The 15,604-nt window shown below is 39.8% G+C and overlaps 1 protein-coding gene across 1 annotated transcript in view; it reads right to left on the reverse strand.

The window, feature by feature from the left end:
- The window catches only part of ANO2 (anoctamin 2), a 227,064-nt gene that overhangs the window by 34,935 nt on the left and 176,525 nt on the right, over positions 1–15,604 (reverse strand). The window contains exons 15-17 of the mRNA XM_020785745.3: positions 8,836–8,910; positions 6,632–6,833; positions 4,405–4,516 (exon numbers count right to left, since the gene is read on the reverse strand). Of these exons, the coding sequence (XP_020641404.3) occupies positions 4,405–4,516; positions 6,632–6,833; positions 8,836–8,910 (389 nt within the window). The remainder of the gene's footprint in view (positions 1–4,404; positions 4,517–6,631; positions 6,834–8,835; positions 8,911–15,604) is intronic.

Genomic DNA, 15,604 nt, shown 5'->3' on the forward strand with positions numbered 1-15,604 from the left:
CTATGAATGCCTTACTGAAATCATGGGGGAAAGCAGTTATTAATTTCTCAGCTTCAGTTCTTATCTCTGCATCAGGTAGACAGCATAAGTTGATTATGACTTTGAATCTGTTATACACTGATTAGTATGCTACCCTGTGCTTTTTTTTTTAAAGGCAAAAGACAACTGATCTAAAATGACATTGAAAGTTCCACATCTGAGTTCTTCTCTTGAGGAAATGATAACCTGTTTTTGTTTGTTTGTTTGTTTGTTTGTTTGTTTGTTTGTTTGTTTGTTTGTTTGTTTGTTTGATTGATTGATTGATTGATTGATTGATTGATTGATTGATTGATTGATTGATTGATTGATTGATTGATTGATTGATTGACCATCTGACCGCCAAGGCCACTCTGGGCTGTTTACAACAAATAACAAAAAACAACAGAGTAACAAAATAGCAAATAGCAACATAGGGGTAAAAATCAAAAATCATAAAGTGAAGTGAGGATAAAATTATAATACAATAAATACAATTAAAAGCATAGAAGAAAATAAAAACACGGAGCATGGCAGTATGATAGAAGTTATATTATTGGACACTATTGTATCAGAGTGTGGTTTATTCAGGGGAGGCCTGTCTAAATAGGCAGGTTTTTAGTACCTTTTTGAATGTGCTCAGTGAAGGGGCCAGGCGAACTACAAATCATATACAAAACCATACATACAGGCAAATTAGTGGCTTCTAGCCAAATCATGGGCTTTCACACTTTGTTAATGTAGACAGAATTTGTATTCTCGAAGGCTTTCACAGCCAGGATCCAAAGGCTGTTGTAGGTTTTTTGGGCCATTTGGCCGTGTTCTGGAGGTTTTTCTTCCCAACATTTCGCCAGTCTCTGTGGCCGGCATCTTCAGAGGACAGGAGTTCAAACAAGAGCTTAAAACTCCTTCTGGGGCATTCTTAATAGCTGCTATTATTTCTCTGGCTTTCCTATATAGTGCAGGGACCATGGGTCTAAAAGACCAGCAGCTCATTTTAACCTGCTCCCCTCACAACCTCCCAAAATACAGATCATTTCATACAAAACAGGATGTTTCTTGCTACGTGAATCTTTATACTTTTTAGTTTTTGATGGTTCATACTCAATTACATTAGGTAGGGAAGTGGGGTTCTTGGGGCTCTTGAGGGAAGGAAGGAGGGAGAGGGCTAGAAGGGAGGAAGGGATAGATGTGATTTGTTAAGGAGGGCGCACCATTTGCACCACGGTCTATGGTAAATCCAGCACTGAAAAAAACCTCTGTGGTGCCCCCTTCCCTTGTTAAGCACATGCTTATTTTGCTTAATGGTTACTCCAGAGCTGAGTAGGGAGTGAACCAGTGCAGGGAAAACCCTGCTGAAAGAGGAAGGTGCTTAAAGCAGAAGGGGGTACTTACAATGAACTTTCTTCAAAGCCCTCTTCTTCCTGAGGACCAGAGTTGCAGGTGCAGTACCGTCACCCTGAGAAGGAAGGAGACTCCCACCCAGTTTGCAAACGACCAGATATTTGCTCCCCTTGGCTGAATCAAAACTCAGTTCCTTCCAGCTAAGTGGAAGGAAGCAGGAGATCTGCTCCAGATGTTTGCTTCAGCTAAAGACAGCAAATATCTAGTCTCTCTCTCTTTTTGCAAACTCTGTGGGGACCTCCCCTTCCCTTGAGGTCCTAAACACAAGCTTATTTTGCTTAATGGATAATTCAGGCACTTTTACAGATGATTGCAGGCAACGTATTGCTTCACAATATAAATTTTAATAAAATAAACTAATTTTTAATTATTATATTTTTGTATAGTGGGGGGGCCCTTCTTGCAAGGGGCTCTGGGGCAATTGCACCTCTTATAAATTCAGCACTGCATGTAAGTAGAAACTTGTGATATGTCCTGTAAGTCCCTTGCCTGTAGTTTCAGACTGTGAGATTGCTATATTGTGACCATGTACAGTGGTGCCCCATATAGCGAGGTTAATCCGTTCCGGATTAACCTTCGCTATACGAAAACATCGCTGTGCGGGGCAGGAAAACCTACTGGAACGCATTAAACTTAGTTTAATGCGTTCCAATAAGTGTGTAAACTTACCCCCTCCAGCGATGTTTTCGCTCCAGCGGCCATTTTGGAGCCGCCGATCAGCTGTTCGGCGGCTCCAAAATGGCCGCCGGAGCCCCAATCGTCGCAAAGCGAGTGCAGCGATTGGGGCTGATCCATATAGCGATCCCCAAAAAGGGATCGCTATACGGATTTTTCGTTAAACGGTGCACTCGTTAAGCGAGGCACCACTGTATTGTTATTAACACACATACAATTTCAACTGCATTTTTGCCAGTTACTGGCAGTATTATGTAAGAAATTCCTTCTCCAAAATATGTTCCTGGACTGGCTGGATAGTTCAGTGATTTGGGTACCTAGCTATGGAGCCAGAGGGTGTGAGACTGGTGCTCCACTGTGCACCTGGGAGAACAGCCAGCCTCTGTATCCCCGGGCTGTACAGTCCCAGAGTGCCCCTAAAAGAAGGAAATGTGAAGTTACTCCTGAATACACTGCACACAGGAAACCACAGAAAAGATCAGCATAGATTGAAGTAGACTTCATGGCAGATGAATAATAATTATTATTCTTCAAAAACCCCAGGCACAGTCAATTTATAAAACAATGACTGGTATTATACAACAGATACAAGTTTTAACAAAATTCACCAAAGTAGTGGGAGCAGCAGAAAAAGAGAATTTAGAATCAAGATTGAAGAAAGATAAAATAATCGGTTTTTATGAGAGGAAGGTCCAGGTGGAGGAGCTGTGGATTTATATTAATGAGAAAATTATACAAAAATGCATATTTGTTTGTTACAAGAAAATTCAGAGGATGAAAGGCTGAAAGCAGTGATGATGAAAGGGGTACAAAACTTTGGCTATAATATAGACATAGCTGATTGGATTCGAATGTAGAATGATAATTATAGATGGATTAAATCAGTAAACCTGAGAGAAAATGTTTTAAAGATGTTCTATGGATGGCATTTTAAAACTGGCAAAAAGGGTATTAGAGATTAGAAATTCATGTTAAAAATATTGTTAGCAACTTCGGGCTCTCTTTTGTATAGGTGGTGGATACATGACAGAGTAAAATGATTTTGTAGATAGATAAAAAAGATATTACATAAGAAATTAAACAAGTATATATAACCTTTAAACTAGAAATGCTCTTGCTGAATACAATACCAGAAATTGCTGATTTAAAATTTATATAAATACAGTAAGCATATGTTGTTGCAAATATTTATAGCTATAAGGTTTATCTGGGCTCAAAATGGGATGGCTTGTTAGAGGAATTATCTGAGAATTCCTGAAGATACATTAAGGACAACTGAAAAATGTTTTATGATTGAGCCCAGAAACAAATATGAATAGAGAATATAACATATGTTATAGATTTTAGTATTGTAACACAGTTGTGGAGTCAGGATTATGCTAGATATTGTACTACTATAAACACTTCCCTGTGTGTATGTTTTGTATGGCGTATTTTTCCTTCCTCTCCCCCCCCCCAGTACTTCTGTTCCTTTGATTGTTGTCTGTTTGTTATATAATAAAATTATAATTAAAAAAGAAACATGCAGTTGCATAACAGTCCATTCTAGGCAAATGATAATTTTGTGCATACATCACATGAATTTTAAAATGGCAGATTTGTGATGATAGTCTTTCCTTCTCTAAAGGTGTGGAAGCATTGACTCAGCAGGTCCTATAACACAGTGGTCCCCAACCTTGGGCCTCCAGATGTTCTTGGACTTCAACTCCCAGAAATCCTGGCCAGCAGAGGTGGTGGTGAAGGCTTCTGGGAGTTGTAGTCTAACAACATCTGAAGGCCCAAGGTTGGGGACCACTGCTATAACAGGTCATATCAAGGATCTGAGGAGCTACATGTTGAAAGTCCCATGTTTTTACTGCTGCAGTCTTTCATCACTCCAGTCTGGGATATGCTTTATGGATCACAGTGCAGAACAGTGATTACAATAGGTTTTGTGGGTCCTGAGTAAAACATCCTCTGGAGACCCTCCTAACCAATAGGAGGTGAAGTTCTGGCCTTTGCCACCCACGTTTTTTTTGCACAAATGGAAAAATGCCACACTTCACAGAGGATCTAAAGTAAAGCACTTTCTCTGTTTCTGCTTAGCATGGAAAATCCCCTATGTATATGCCAAGATGCAGAAAGCTCAGGGGTGTGGGAATACAGAGTGTAATTTCTCACTTTCCCTGGCTTTTTGTAGACAGACAGCCAAGTATGGTTTTCTCCAAAAGGAGCAAAAGACATAGTAGTTATATGGCTGATCTGTTTTATCGATGCTGTTGGAATGTCACAATGTGACAATAATATTAACATTTTTAACATCCCACCTACCTTCCTTTAAAAAAGGCCACATAAAAAATTGGCGCATAAGAGTTAACAAATTTCAGCAGGAAAGCCTTCAAAATTAACCTCTCCTCAAAGGCTTTTTCTGTTTTTGGTATCTCTGCAATGAAGAAAACAGAAAGAGAGATGTGTTGACCATAAATACATAGCAAACCGATCATCTTCCATGCTACCTGGGAGGAAGAGTTCTATTGCAAGTAACAGATCTTCCAAATGTGGGGGAAAAACATATTCTGAGGCAGGAAAGCCAGATTCTCTGGTTCAGTGGATCATACTAGCAGTTATGGCAAAACTTCAGTGACCATGGTACTATTGTCACCAGGGTTCCTACACAGGTCTCAGGTTAAACAAGACTGGAATCCCCCTTTCAATGTCTAGATATGCTACATTGGTTTAATCTCAAGATTACGAGCGCTTGGTCCATGCGCTCGTAATCTCGAGATTAGACCACTGCAATGTGCTCTATGTGGGGCTGCCTTTGAGATTAATGCAGAAACTAGAAATGGTGCAGAACGCAGTGACCAGACTTCTTAGTGGGGTGAAGAAACATCAACATATTACTCTCACTCTGGCCGCATTGCATTGGCTGCCCATTCGATTCCATGTTGATTTCAAAATTCTAATGATCACAAACAAAGCCCTAAATGGTTTAGGACCTCAATATTTGGCGTAACGCCTCCTCCCACCTAGATCTATTCGTATCACCCGATCTAGTCAGGAGGGATGACTGAGGAGCCTAACGCTGAGGGAGGCCCGGAAAGAAAAAACAAGCCACCGGACCTTCTCGGCAATTGTTCCCAGGCTCTGGAACACACTCCCCCCCCCTCGAGATTCATCTGGTCCCCTCGCTGGGCATTTTCAAAACCCAACTCAAGACCTGGTTATATAGACAGGCCTTCCCCCCCAGTCACTACATAATTCTCTATCTTTATCTATTCTGTTTTTGTATTAATGTTGGAATCTGTTATTTTATATTAACTGTTTTTATTATGTGTTTTGTGAGCCGCCCAGAGTAGACTACGTTTAAATGGGCGGCATATAAGCTAAATAAATAAATAAATAAACAAATGAACGAACGAACGAACGAACGAACGAACGAATGAATGCAATGTATGTTTACTTCTATCCCTTAATCAGTACCTTCATAGCTACACCCACTCCCTTTTTCCTCCTGTAAAATCCTCCAATTTCCCCCCACCCAAGTTTCCATGTGGATATCTTTAATCATTTATGAGACCACCTGCCTTTGTAACTCCCAGCAGGAGAGTAGTGCTTTTATTCCAGCATTGGCTCTACAGCTATCTCTGCACAACTTCCAAGAGTCACATTTGGCAAAGCTTTGCTGTTTCCAGCCAATTATGCAAGAATGTAGAAAAGGCGAGGTCCAGGGATAGAAAACAGGAACAGTAGCCATGGAGTGGATTGCTGTTATGCACCATCAAAAGCGGCAGACCTACATTTTTGGACCCCTGAAGCTTGAACTGTTATGGAGTGGGGGGCTTCGCAACCAGCAACAAGGGTTGGCTAACCACTATTATCTTCTTCAGTGGGGTTGTTTTATGACATGTTACCACCATTTTGTTTTTAATTTGGATTAAGTTGCTTCTGGGCCACTCCAGAATTAGGGGCCTTAAGCATCAGTAGTTTCATAGTAGATGTGCCCTGGTCAGTGTTTTTATTAAAGTCCCATTGTGTCATGGCTATTACTGGGACCATGCTTAGCTTATAGTTATAAGCATATAATTTTAGAACTACCCACAAGAACTTGGTGCACTGCCTGAGGAAGATGAATTATCATTGAAAGCTTGTTTTTTTTTTCTGTTTTGTTTTATTTTTAGTGGTCCAATAAAGGTACCACCTGTTCCTGGATTTGTATTGATTTGGGGACTACACGGTCTTTTCCTGACTTTTTCTTAATTTTTTGTGCAAACACCCAATATTCAGGGGCTAGCCCACCTTTACTGAGATTCTCACTGAGTTGTTCTTGAGAAGATTCTGAAGAATATCCCAAAGTTTTGCAAAATCTTATGAAATGCGGAGTGGCACACTGACCCAGCTGTGAGGGCTCACTCATAATTTCAGATGACGTGCTTCCTCTTTTCTGGTCATAAACTACCTATCACAGAATGGGCAAAGAATCCTGTTTTGTGGATGAAAGACATTTGCTATTTATACACTGTTAACGTGAGCCAGAAAGTATGTTTTAAGGGATTACCCATTTCTGTCAACCATTTGGCAACCACTCCATAAATCTCATCTAGGATAAGTATCACAACAAGATTGATGATGACAGCAGTGGCTGTCACAGTCACACGAGCGTTTGACCTAGTTGACTCATTGGGACTCATGGACAGTGCTGCTGCTGTAGTTATCCGGTAGACAATCACACCAAAAACTAATGAAAATGTCAATGAAATCTGAAAAACAAAAAACACATTTTATATACATGCAGAATTTTAAAAACTCCTTCAGGACACCTTAATAATTAGCAAGACTGAATAAAGGACTTGGAAATAACATTTTCTCCCTCCAAAGCTTAGTATGCAGTATTTTTGTCTTCCCAAAACTCAATGGACAACCCAAAATTACACAAATTTTGCAGCTTCTTACATTCTTCTGTGAAAGGAAATGTTCTACAGCACTACCCATTTTCTGAAGACATTTAGGCGGGAATTCACTTAATTGTATGTTGTTTTCTCTACTCAGTCATATCTTTCTCTTTGCTCCTTGATAGTAACATTCTCAACTGACTTCTTGTTTTTCTCTAATCCATAAAAATAAATATGTGTCTGTTGTGTATAGAGATCAACTCCACCGTTGTCCTTTCCAGATTTTAGTAGGAGCCTTAGGACAGCGGTTGTAGAGGCTAACTTTCCCTCCCCCAATTAGTATAGATGCTGGGCAATTAGCCAATACAGCAGGGAGGGTTGGGAACCTCCAAATGAGGGGTGGGGTTTTTTATACGTGTGTGTGTGTGTGTCTTCAGTAAATCGAGTGGAATTATTACTGTGTCGCAGCTCTTCTTTGGCGTCGAACCCCACTATCTAACAGTGTCCTTTTGCATCTGGAGCAGAAAATGGCACATTTATTAACTGTATCCTTAAGATAGAGGATTTTCCTTTTCACAGAAAATTGTAAGGATGCCCCTCTGATGCAGATATTGAGTGTGGGAATCCTAATACCAGAGCATCTTAAATGCCTGTAGTAAAGATTACTGATAGTTGGTGTAACACAATGGATTGAGGGTTGGACCAGAACTCAGGATACCAAGATTCAAATTCCCTTTATCCATGAAAACCTGTTGGGCAGATGGCAACTGAAAACCTTTCCATGAACATCTCACATACCTCACCATCTTGTTGAGATTACCTTATGTAAGAAGAGACTTGGGGGGGGGGGCAACTAGAAATAAGAAAGCCTTGCAGTGCTTCTAGATTCTGAGACTGAACCACAAGCTACAATGGGGAGTAGGACTATTGATGGAGCAAATCCAGAGGCCACAAATTTTCCCCAGATTCTAGGGCAATCCAGTCCAGAAATACATGAAAGCCAATGCAAGAGAAAGAGCTACTTTGGGCTGCAGTTCTCTGTCACGAGAAGTCTTGCAAGGGTTTAGTTAGTGTTAGCCCTGGTCCAAGTGGGGACACATCTTCTCCCCAAATAGTAAGGACATACTCAAACCATGACTTGTGGCTATAACCTTTCTAAACTTCCTTTTAAGATCTAAATAGGAATTATGGTGAAATTTCACATTCTCTGGGTTTTGTCTGTTTTCCCTCTTACAAAAGAATTTCCTCAGATATGCAGGCCCACTAAACTGAGAACTTGATACATCAGCATTTATGTAACTTCCAAAGGATCTGCTTTTGTTTGGACTAGCTACAGATTTAGATTTCTGCCTATTATACATTAGTCCTATCCAAGCATTCGCCTGAACACCCATAGTGCTTGAAGTGAGGATGGGGACATACGTGCACATGTAAGCCCTGAATCCCGAATGAGATGGGCTTTAGTGCAGTGAGAGCAAAAGTCTATAAAGAGGTTGGTAACAGTATTTGGGTGACCACAGATTTTAAAACTCCCATGATTGAGAACTTATCAAAGGTCAGGTTGCCAAATATGTGAGCTCTTTAATGGCATTAATCCAGATATGGCAGCAGGGTCCTTTGCAAACCCAATTTTTCAATGCATGATGGTCTCTGATGCTTTGGTGCATGGCACCATTGGGGGATGGGGATTCAATGCATTCACCTGACCCTTTCCTGACCTATATTCAGGAGAATGCTTATTGTATCTGCTGCTATGGAGGTCCTATGCTATACAGAAAATGTAGATATATGTAGGAACCTATGTCACTGAAATGTATAATTATCTAATTTCAACATAGATGATATGGGGAAATGATTCATAATAGCTTACCATGAATAAGATTGAAGCAAAATTCACTAGATATCCAGGTGTACGGTCTTTCCAGGTCAACTTCTCCTTTTCATCCTGTTGAAAAGACCAGTTATAACATTATAGTGTGCTAAATAAAAAAGGAATTGTTGAAATTATTCTACAGGTATTTAAAAATAAAATCTATCATAACAGACCCATAAATGTATGGATTATTGTAAAAGAAATTGGTATGACATAACATTTGATTATCTTGATGTGTAACCTATACTGTGGACAAGAGTACTTTTAGGGCAGAATATTAAGAAAGATAATGACTCCAACTGGCACAGATGTCAGACAAAGGTTATCTTATTTCTCTCTCTACTCAAATTATATGCAGAAGATGTCATAAAGAAAGCTAAATTAGATCCAGATGAAGTAATACTGAAAATTGGTGGAAGAAACATCAATAGTTCAAAATGTGCAACTGACACTATATTACTAGCAGAAAACAGCAATGATTTGGACCAACAGCTAAAGTAGATGAAAGAAGAAAGTGGAAAAACAAGATTACAGCCAAACAGTCAGAAAAAAATGACGACGGAATGATTGCAACACTTTAATGTTAATGATGGTGTGAAGGAATATTATTTATTGAACCAATTCATTTCATGTTAGCCCTTCTTTTCCTACTGTCCTCCTTTTTGATTTTATTGTTTCATAGACTCCTCTGAAAGTGACTTCATAACATAACAACAACCACAAAAAACATTTGTAAGTAAAGATACATTTAAAAATATTTCCATGCTGATAAATAATGTATTAATCCACGAACCTACAGATCCTAAATCTTATTCCTAACTATATTATTATTGTTATTCCAAACAATATACAGTCATGTGAAAAGGAAGTACACTCCCTTTGAATTCTATGGTTTTATGTCTTATGACATAATAATAATCATATGGTCCTCAGCAGGGTGGCCTATGAAAATAGGTAAATACAACCTCAGATGAACAACATATGACATATTACACCATACCATGATATATTTTACAAAAACAAAGCCAAAATGGAGGGGCCATGTGTGAACAACTAAGTACAACCTTACCGCTTCCATAGGAGTTAAGAGGCTACATAGCAGCCAGGTGCTGCTAACTAAATGCCCTTGAGTAACTGATCATCGACAGGTATGACCACCTCTATAAAAGCCAAGGTTTTAGCAGTTTGCTAGTTTGTAGCATTCAGGTGTATGTGAACACAATGCCAAGGAGGAAAGACATCAGCAATGGTCATAGAGAAGCAGTTGTTGCTCTCCATCAATCTGGGAAAGGCTATAAGGCCATTTCTAAACAATTTAAAGTCCACCATAAAGTGGACCTCAACCTGATTGAAATGCTGTGGTGGGATGTTACGATAGCTGTGCATAAACAGGTGCCCACAAACCTCAACAAACTGAAGCAACATTATAAAGAAGTGTGGGTCTAAGTTCCTCCACAATGATGTGAGACACTGGCAAAGTCACACAGAAAACAATTACTCCACATTACTGCTGCTAAAAGTGGTTCTACAAGCTATTGAATCATAAAGTGTACTTAGTTTTTCACACCTGACTTTTTCATTTTGGCTTTATTTTTGTAAAATAAATCATGACACAGTGCAATATAGCATGTGTTGTTCATCTAGGGTTGTATTTACCTAATTTTCATATTTGCTAAGGACCAGATAATTTTTTTATGTCCTGATATGGAAAACCATAGAATTCAAAGAAGGTGTACTTTCTTTTTCACATGACTGTATAATGAGATGCAGAGAATGTAAGTTGAGGTTTCAGAAGAGGTAACAGAGAAAAGTGCTGCAGTGCAAGCTTGTACTAGAGCATATCCTAACAGAAAATGTTCAAGGGATTTATAAGCACAAGCAGCTAAGCCCATCTTTATTTGGAAAGAACCAATGTTTAAAAAGACTTTGTGGTGTTTCATTGGTACATATAGACTTTATCTGCAGATTTTGCCCTCATCCCAGCTTCTCTCCCTTGAGAAACCCATGACAACCCCAATCAGGATACACTGGGTTCTCTGGCTCCCTTTGGTGCCAGTGTTTTTAAGTTCATTTCTTAAGAAATCACTCCATGTCTAAGAAATAGATTTCATTTCTTCCTTCAGTTAGCCAAAGCATAGCCTTTTACTTTCTAATCTGTAGGACCCCACGGTACTCCAGATATTAAGAATTATTATTACTGATGTTTATAACTATCAAATTCAAGTTTGGATATATTCAGAATTATCTGAATATGGTATTTGGTGAATTCCAAGTATTTCTGAAGTTTAATGCACATCCCTACTCTGAACCACCTAAAAAGGCAGTGTGAACTGTTTTCTAGTTGTGTAGTGTGGTTGTAAACCATGGTATGGACAATTGCAGCATGGTCACATTCACACGCAGATAAAAGTGACAGAGACACCCTTGGTTATCAAGGCCAGGCATGGCTTGACTGATAGCATCTAGTCCAGCAGACCTCTCTAGTTGTGCATGTGGTCCTTTAGGAAAAAGTATTTCCACTGTATTGTCAGCTTCTCTGCATTTATTCATCCCCAAATTAATAGTAGGTACTGTCTGATCATCAACTTTTTACAGCAAAATTCAAGATCAAACTGAAGAAAGTAGGAAAAAACCACTGGGCTAGTCAGGTATAATCTAAACCCAATCCCTTATGAATACACAGTGGAAGTGAAGAACAGATTTAAGGAACTTGATTTGGTGGCCAGAGTGCCAGAAGAACTATGGATGGAGGCTCGTAACATTGTACAGGAAGTAGCAACAAAAACCATCCCAAAGAAATGGAAATGCAAGAAAGCAAAGTGGATGTCCAACGAGGCCTTACAAATAGCAGAGAAGAGAAGAGAAACAAAATGCAAGGGAGATAGGGAAAATTAGAGAAAACTGAACACAGACTTCCAAAGAATAGCAAGAGGAGACCAGAGGGCCTTCTTAAATGAACAGTGCAAAGAAATAGAGGAAAGTAATAGAAAGGGTAAAACCAGAGATCTGTTCAGGAAAATTGGAGATATTAAAGGAACCTTTTGTGCAAAGATGGACATGATAAAGGACAAAAATTGGAGGGACCTAACAAAAGCAGAAGACATCAAGAAGAGGTGACAAGAATACACAGAAGAATTATACCAGAAAGATCTGGATGTCCCGGACAACCCAGATAGTGTGATTGCTGACCTTGAGCCAGACATCTTGGAGAGTGAAGTCAAATGGGCCTTAGAAAGCATAACTAACAACAAGGTCAGTGGAGGTGATGGCATTCCAGTTGAACTATTTAAAATCTTGAAATATGACGCTGTTAAGGTGCTACACACAAATAAGCCAGCAAGTATGGAAAAGTCAGCAGTGGCCAGAGGATTGGTAAAGATCAGTCTACATCCAATTACAAAGAAGGGCAATGCCAAAGAAAGTTCCAACTACCGTACAATTGCACTCATTTCACACGCTAAAAAGATTATGCTCAAAATCCCACAAGGTAGGCTTCAGTAGTATGTGGACCAAGAACTCCCAGAAGTACAAGCTGGATTTAAAAGGGGCAGAGGAACTAGAGACCAAATTGCTAACGTGTCCTGCATTATGGAGAAAGCCAGAGAATTCCAGGAAAACATCTACTTCTGCTTCATTGACTATGGAAAAGCCTTTGACTGTGGACCACAGCAAACAATGGCAAGTCCTTAAAGAAATGGGAGTGTCTGACCACCTTATCTATCTCCTGAGAAATCTGCATGTGGGACAGGAAGCAACAGTTAGAACTGGATATAGAAACACTGCTTAGGGAATTAATCAGTATTGGAACGGTGGCTGCAGGTCGAAAAGTCCAGCCGTTTTTGTTCCATTTTGGGTTTTTTTCCGGTCTGTAAGTCAATTCTCTGGCTGCAAGTCGAACCTAAATTTTGCAGCCAGAAAAGTCTGTAACTCTAAAAGTCTGTAAGTGGAGTCCTCTGTAAGTCGACGGTCCACTGTATATTGTCCCCCAGCTTATTTAATTTATATGCAGAATACATCATGCAAAAGGCTGGACTGGAGGAATCCCAAACCAGAATTAAGATTGCCGGAAGACGTATCAACAACCTCAGACACGCTGATGATACCACTCTGATGGCAGAAAGTGAGGAGGAATTAAAGAACCTCTTAATGAGGATGAAAGAGGAGAGCACAAAAACATGGTCTGAAGCTCAACGTCAAAAAAAAACTAAGTTCATGGCCACTGGTCCCATCACTTCCTGTCAAATAGAAGGGGAAGATATGGAGGCCATGACAGATTTTACTTTCTTGGGCTCCATGGTCACTGCAAATGGTGACAGCAGCCACGAAATTAAAAGATGCCTGCTTCTTGGAAGGAAAGCTATGACAAACCTAGACAGCATCTTAAAAAGCAGAGACATCAACTTGTCGACAAAGGTCCGCATAGTCAAGACTATGGTTTTTCCAGTAGTGATGTATGGAAGTGAGAGCTGGACCATAAAGAAAGCTGACCACCAAAGAATTGATGCTTTTGAATTGTGGTGCTGGAGGAAACTCTTGAGAGTCCCCTGGACTGCAAGGAGAACAAACCTATCCATTCTAAAGGAAATCAACCTTGAGTGCTCACTGGAAGGAAAAGCTCCTGATGCTGAGGCTCCAATACTTTGGCCATATCATGGGAAGAGAAGACTCCTGTTGGGAAAGAGTGAAGGCAAGAGGAGAAGGGGATGACAGAGGATGAGATGGTTGGACAGTGTCATTGAAGCTACCAACATGAATTTGACCCAACTCCAGGAGGCAGTGGAAGACAGGAGGGCCTGGTGTGCTCTGGTCCATAGGGTCACGAAGAGTTGGACACAACTAAGTGACTAAACAACAACAACAACTGTAACTCTGACTTACAATCCTATACCTACCAAGTGTCCCAGAAGGTTAGGGTTTTTGATGGTATCAAAGGCTACTGAGAAATCCAGAAACACTATCAGCTGCACTCCCTTCCCTTCCATCCTGTAAGATACGTTATCCACTAATTGTCCTTCAGTCCCAAAACCTGGCCAGAAACTAGACAGAAATGGATCCAGATAACTTTAGTGTACCTCCTCTTACAGGTGTTAAAGTTATACTGTACATACAAGTAGAATGTATAAAAACATTCCTTGAAATTCATTTACATGGATTGTTGTGGTAATTGTTTTCATATCTCCTTCCATATATTTGATCCACATGATCCAAAGAACTGCCAGTTCTCGGATATACAGTATTCCCAATGCAGAGGGGGAAAATACTTGGTGTCCTGGTCTTAGTGCAAATGATTTTCTGGTAAAGGGTTTCTTGTAAAAACAGGTGGGAAAAAATAGTTTCCCTTCATGCCATCCTGCTGGGCTTGCATTGGATAGCTTGGAGCACAGGTACAACTTCCCTTTTGGTAGGCTTCTCTGAGTATGACCAATGGAGTCAGATTTCTTACTATTACTGTATACTATAACTACATAGTAAATACCATATTCTAAATAGGTACAAACATTTTGCTCCTGTTTTTTTTAAATTTAATGCAAATAAGATAAAAAAACAACATCTCTTGTCTGCATTAGATATGTAAATTGCAGTTAGAAATGCAAATTTGAGATCCCCAAAGGCTAATTTTGTCAGGCTGCAGTATGTAGAGAGTTAAACGTTTCTTCCCATCTCCCAAAAAGATGAAGGTGCTTACGTTGACAAAACACGGACATTATGAGTACTCACATAATTAGTGTTAGATTTACTTTGACCCTAAGTATCTGGTTCTTATTCCATGTTGGCACATTATTAGGAGGCCCTGGCTTTCTGTCTGGCAGCTGGTGCTATCAGTTGTTTAATATTTGGCTAATCCTTGCACAAGCTTCTTTGTTTGGTTTTCTCCCATTTGACCAAGTTCATCTGCAGTGAATAAAACGTTGAGAAATAATGGCCAGAAAAAAGATAAATATGTATTTTCCTAATAATGATGCATATTTTCTTAAAATTACTTAAAGATTTCCAGGTGCCTAATCGGTTGATAATTTGTTTGTATTCACTTGGACACAAATGATATTCTATTAGTAGTGAAAAACCAGCATGCATGGCCTTGGGCAGCCTGTACAGTCACGGGGTGCTCCCATAAGGAGAGAGTGGTAAACCGCTTGTGAGTATTTCCTACCTAGAAAATCCAGAAAAGGTTTGCCATAGGTCGGAATTGGGCTTCATGACACAGGGTTTAAACTGCAGTACTGTAGTCAGAGCTCTGCTCACAACCTGCATTTGATGCAGTGGATTCAGATAGCTAGCTCAAGGTCAACTCAGCCTTCCATCCTTCTAAGGTCAGTAAATCAAGTATGCAGCTCATGGGAGGGGCAGCAATGTGTAGCCTGTACACAACACAGAGAGTAGTGATTTAACCACTATAGGGTGATATATAAGCAACACACTTTAATTTGAGTAGGTAAAAAAGCCATTAAGTGTTGCTATGTGATATCAACATACCATTTCAATTTCAGCAATACAAATACAGTGGTGCCTCAAGTTATGAACTTAACTGCTTTCGGAAGATGGTCGTAACTCGAATTGGTCGTAATTCAAAGCACCATTTCCCATAGGAATACACTGAAACGTTAATCTCTTCTGGCAGGGAAAAAAACCACCAAAAAACAAAAAACGCTGCAAGACGCATTGGAAATGCAACTGATATGTTTTGGCTGGGGAAAAAAACACAGAGAAAAGCAAACAAAGACTGCAAGACCTATCAGAAACACGACTGATCTGTTCTGGTGTGTGT

Source organism: Pogona vitticeps, chromosome 5 (assembly GCF_051106095.1).
Source record: "Pogona vitticeps strain Pit_001003342236 chromosome 5, PviZW2.1, whole genome shotgun sequence".
NCBI lineage: Eukaryota > Metazoa > Chordata > Lepidosauria > Squamata > Agamidae > Pogona > Pogona vitticeps.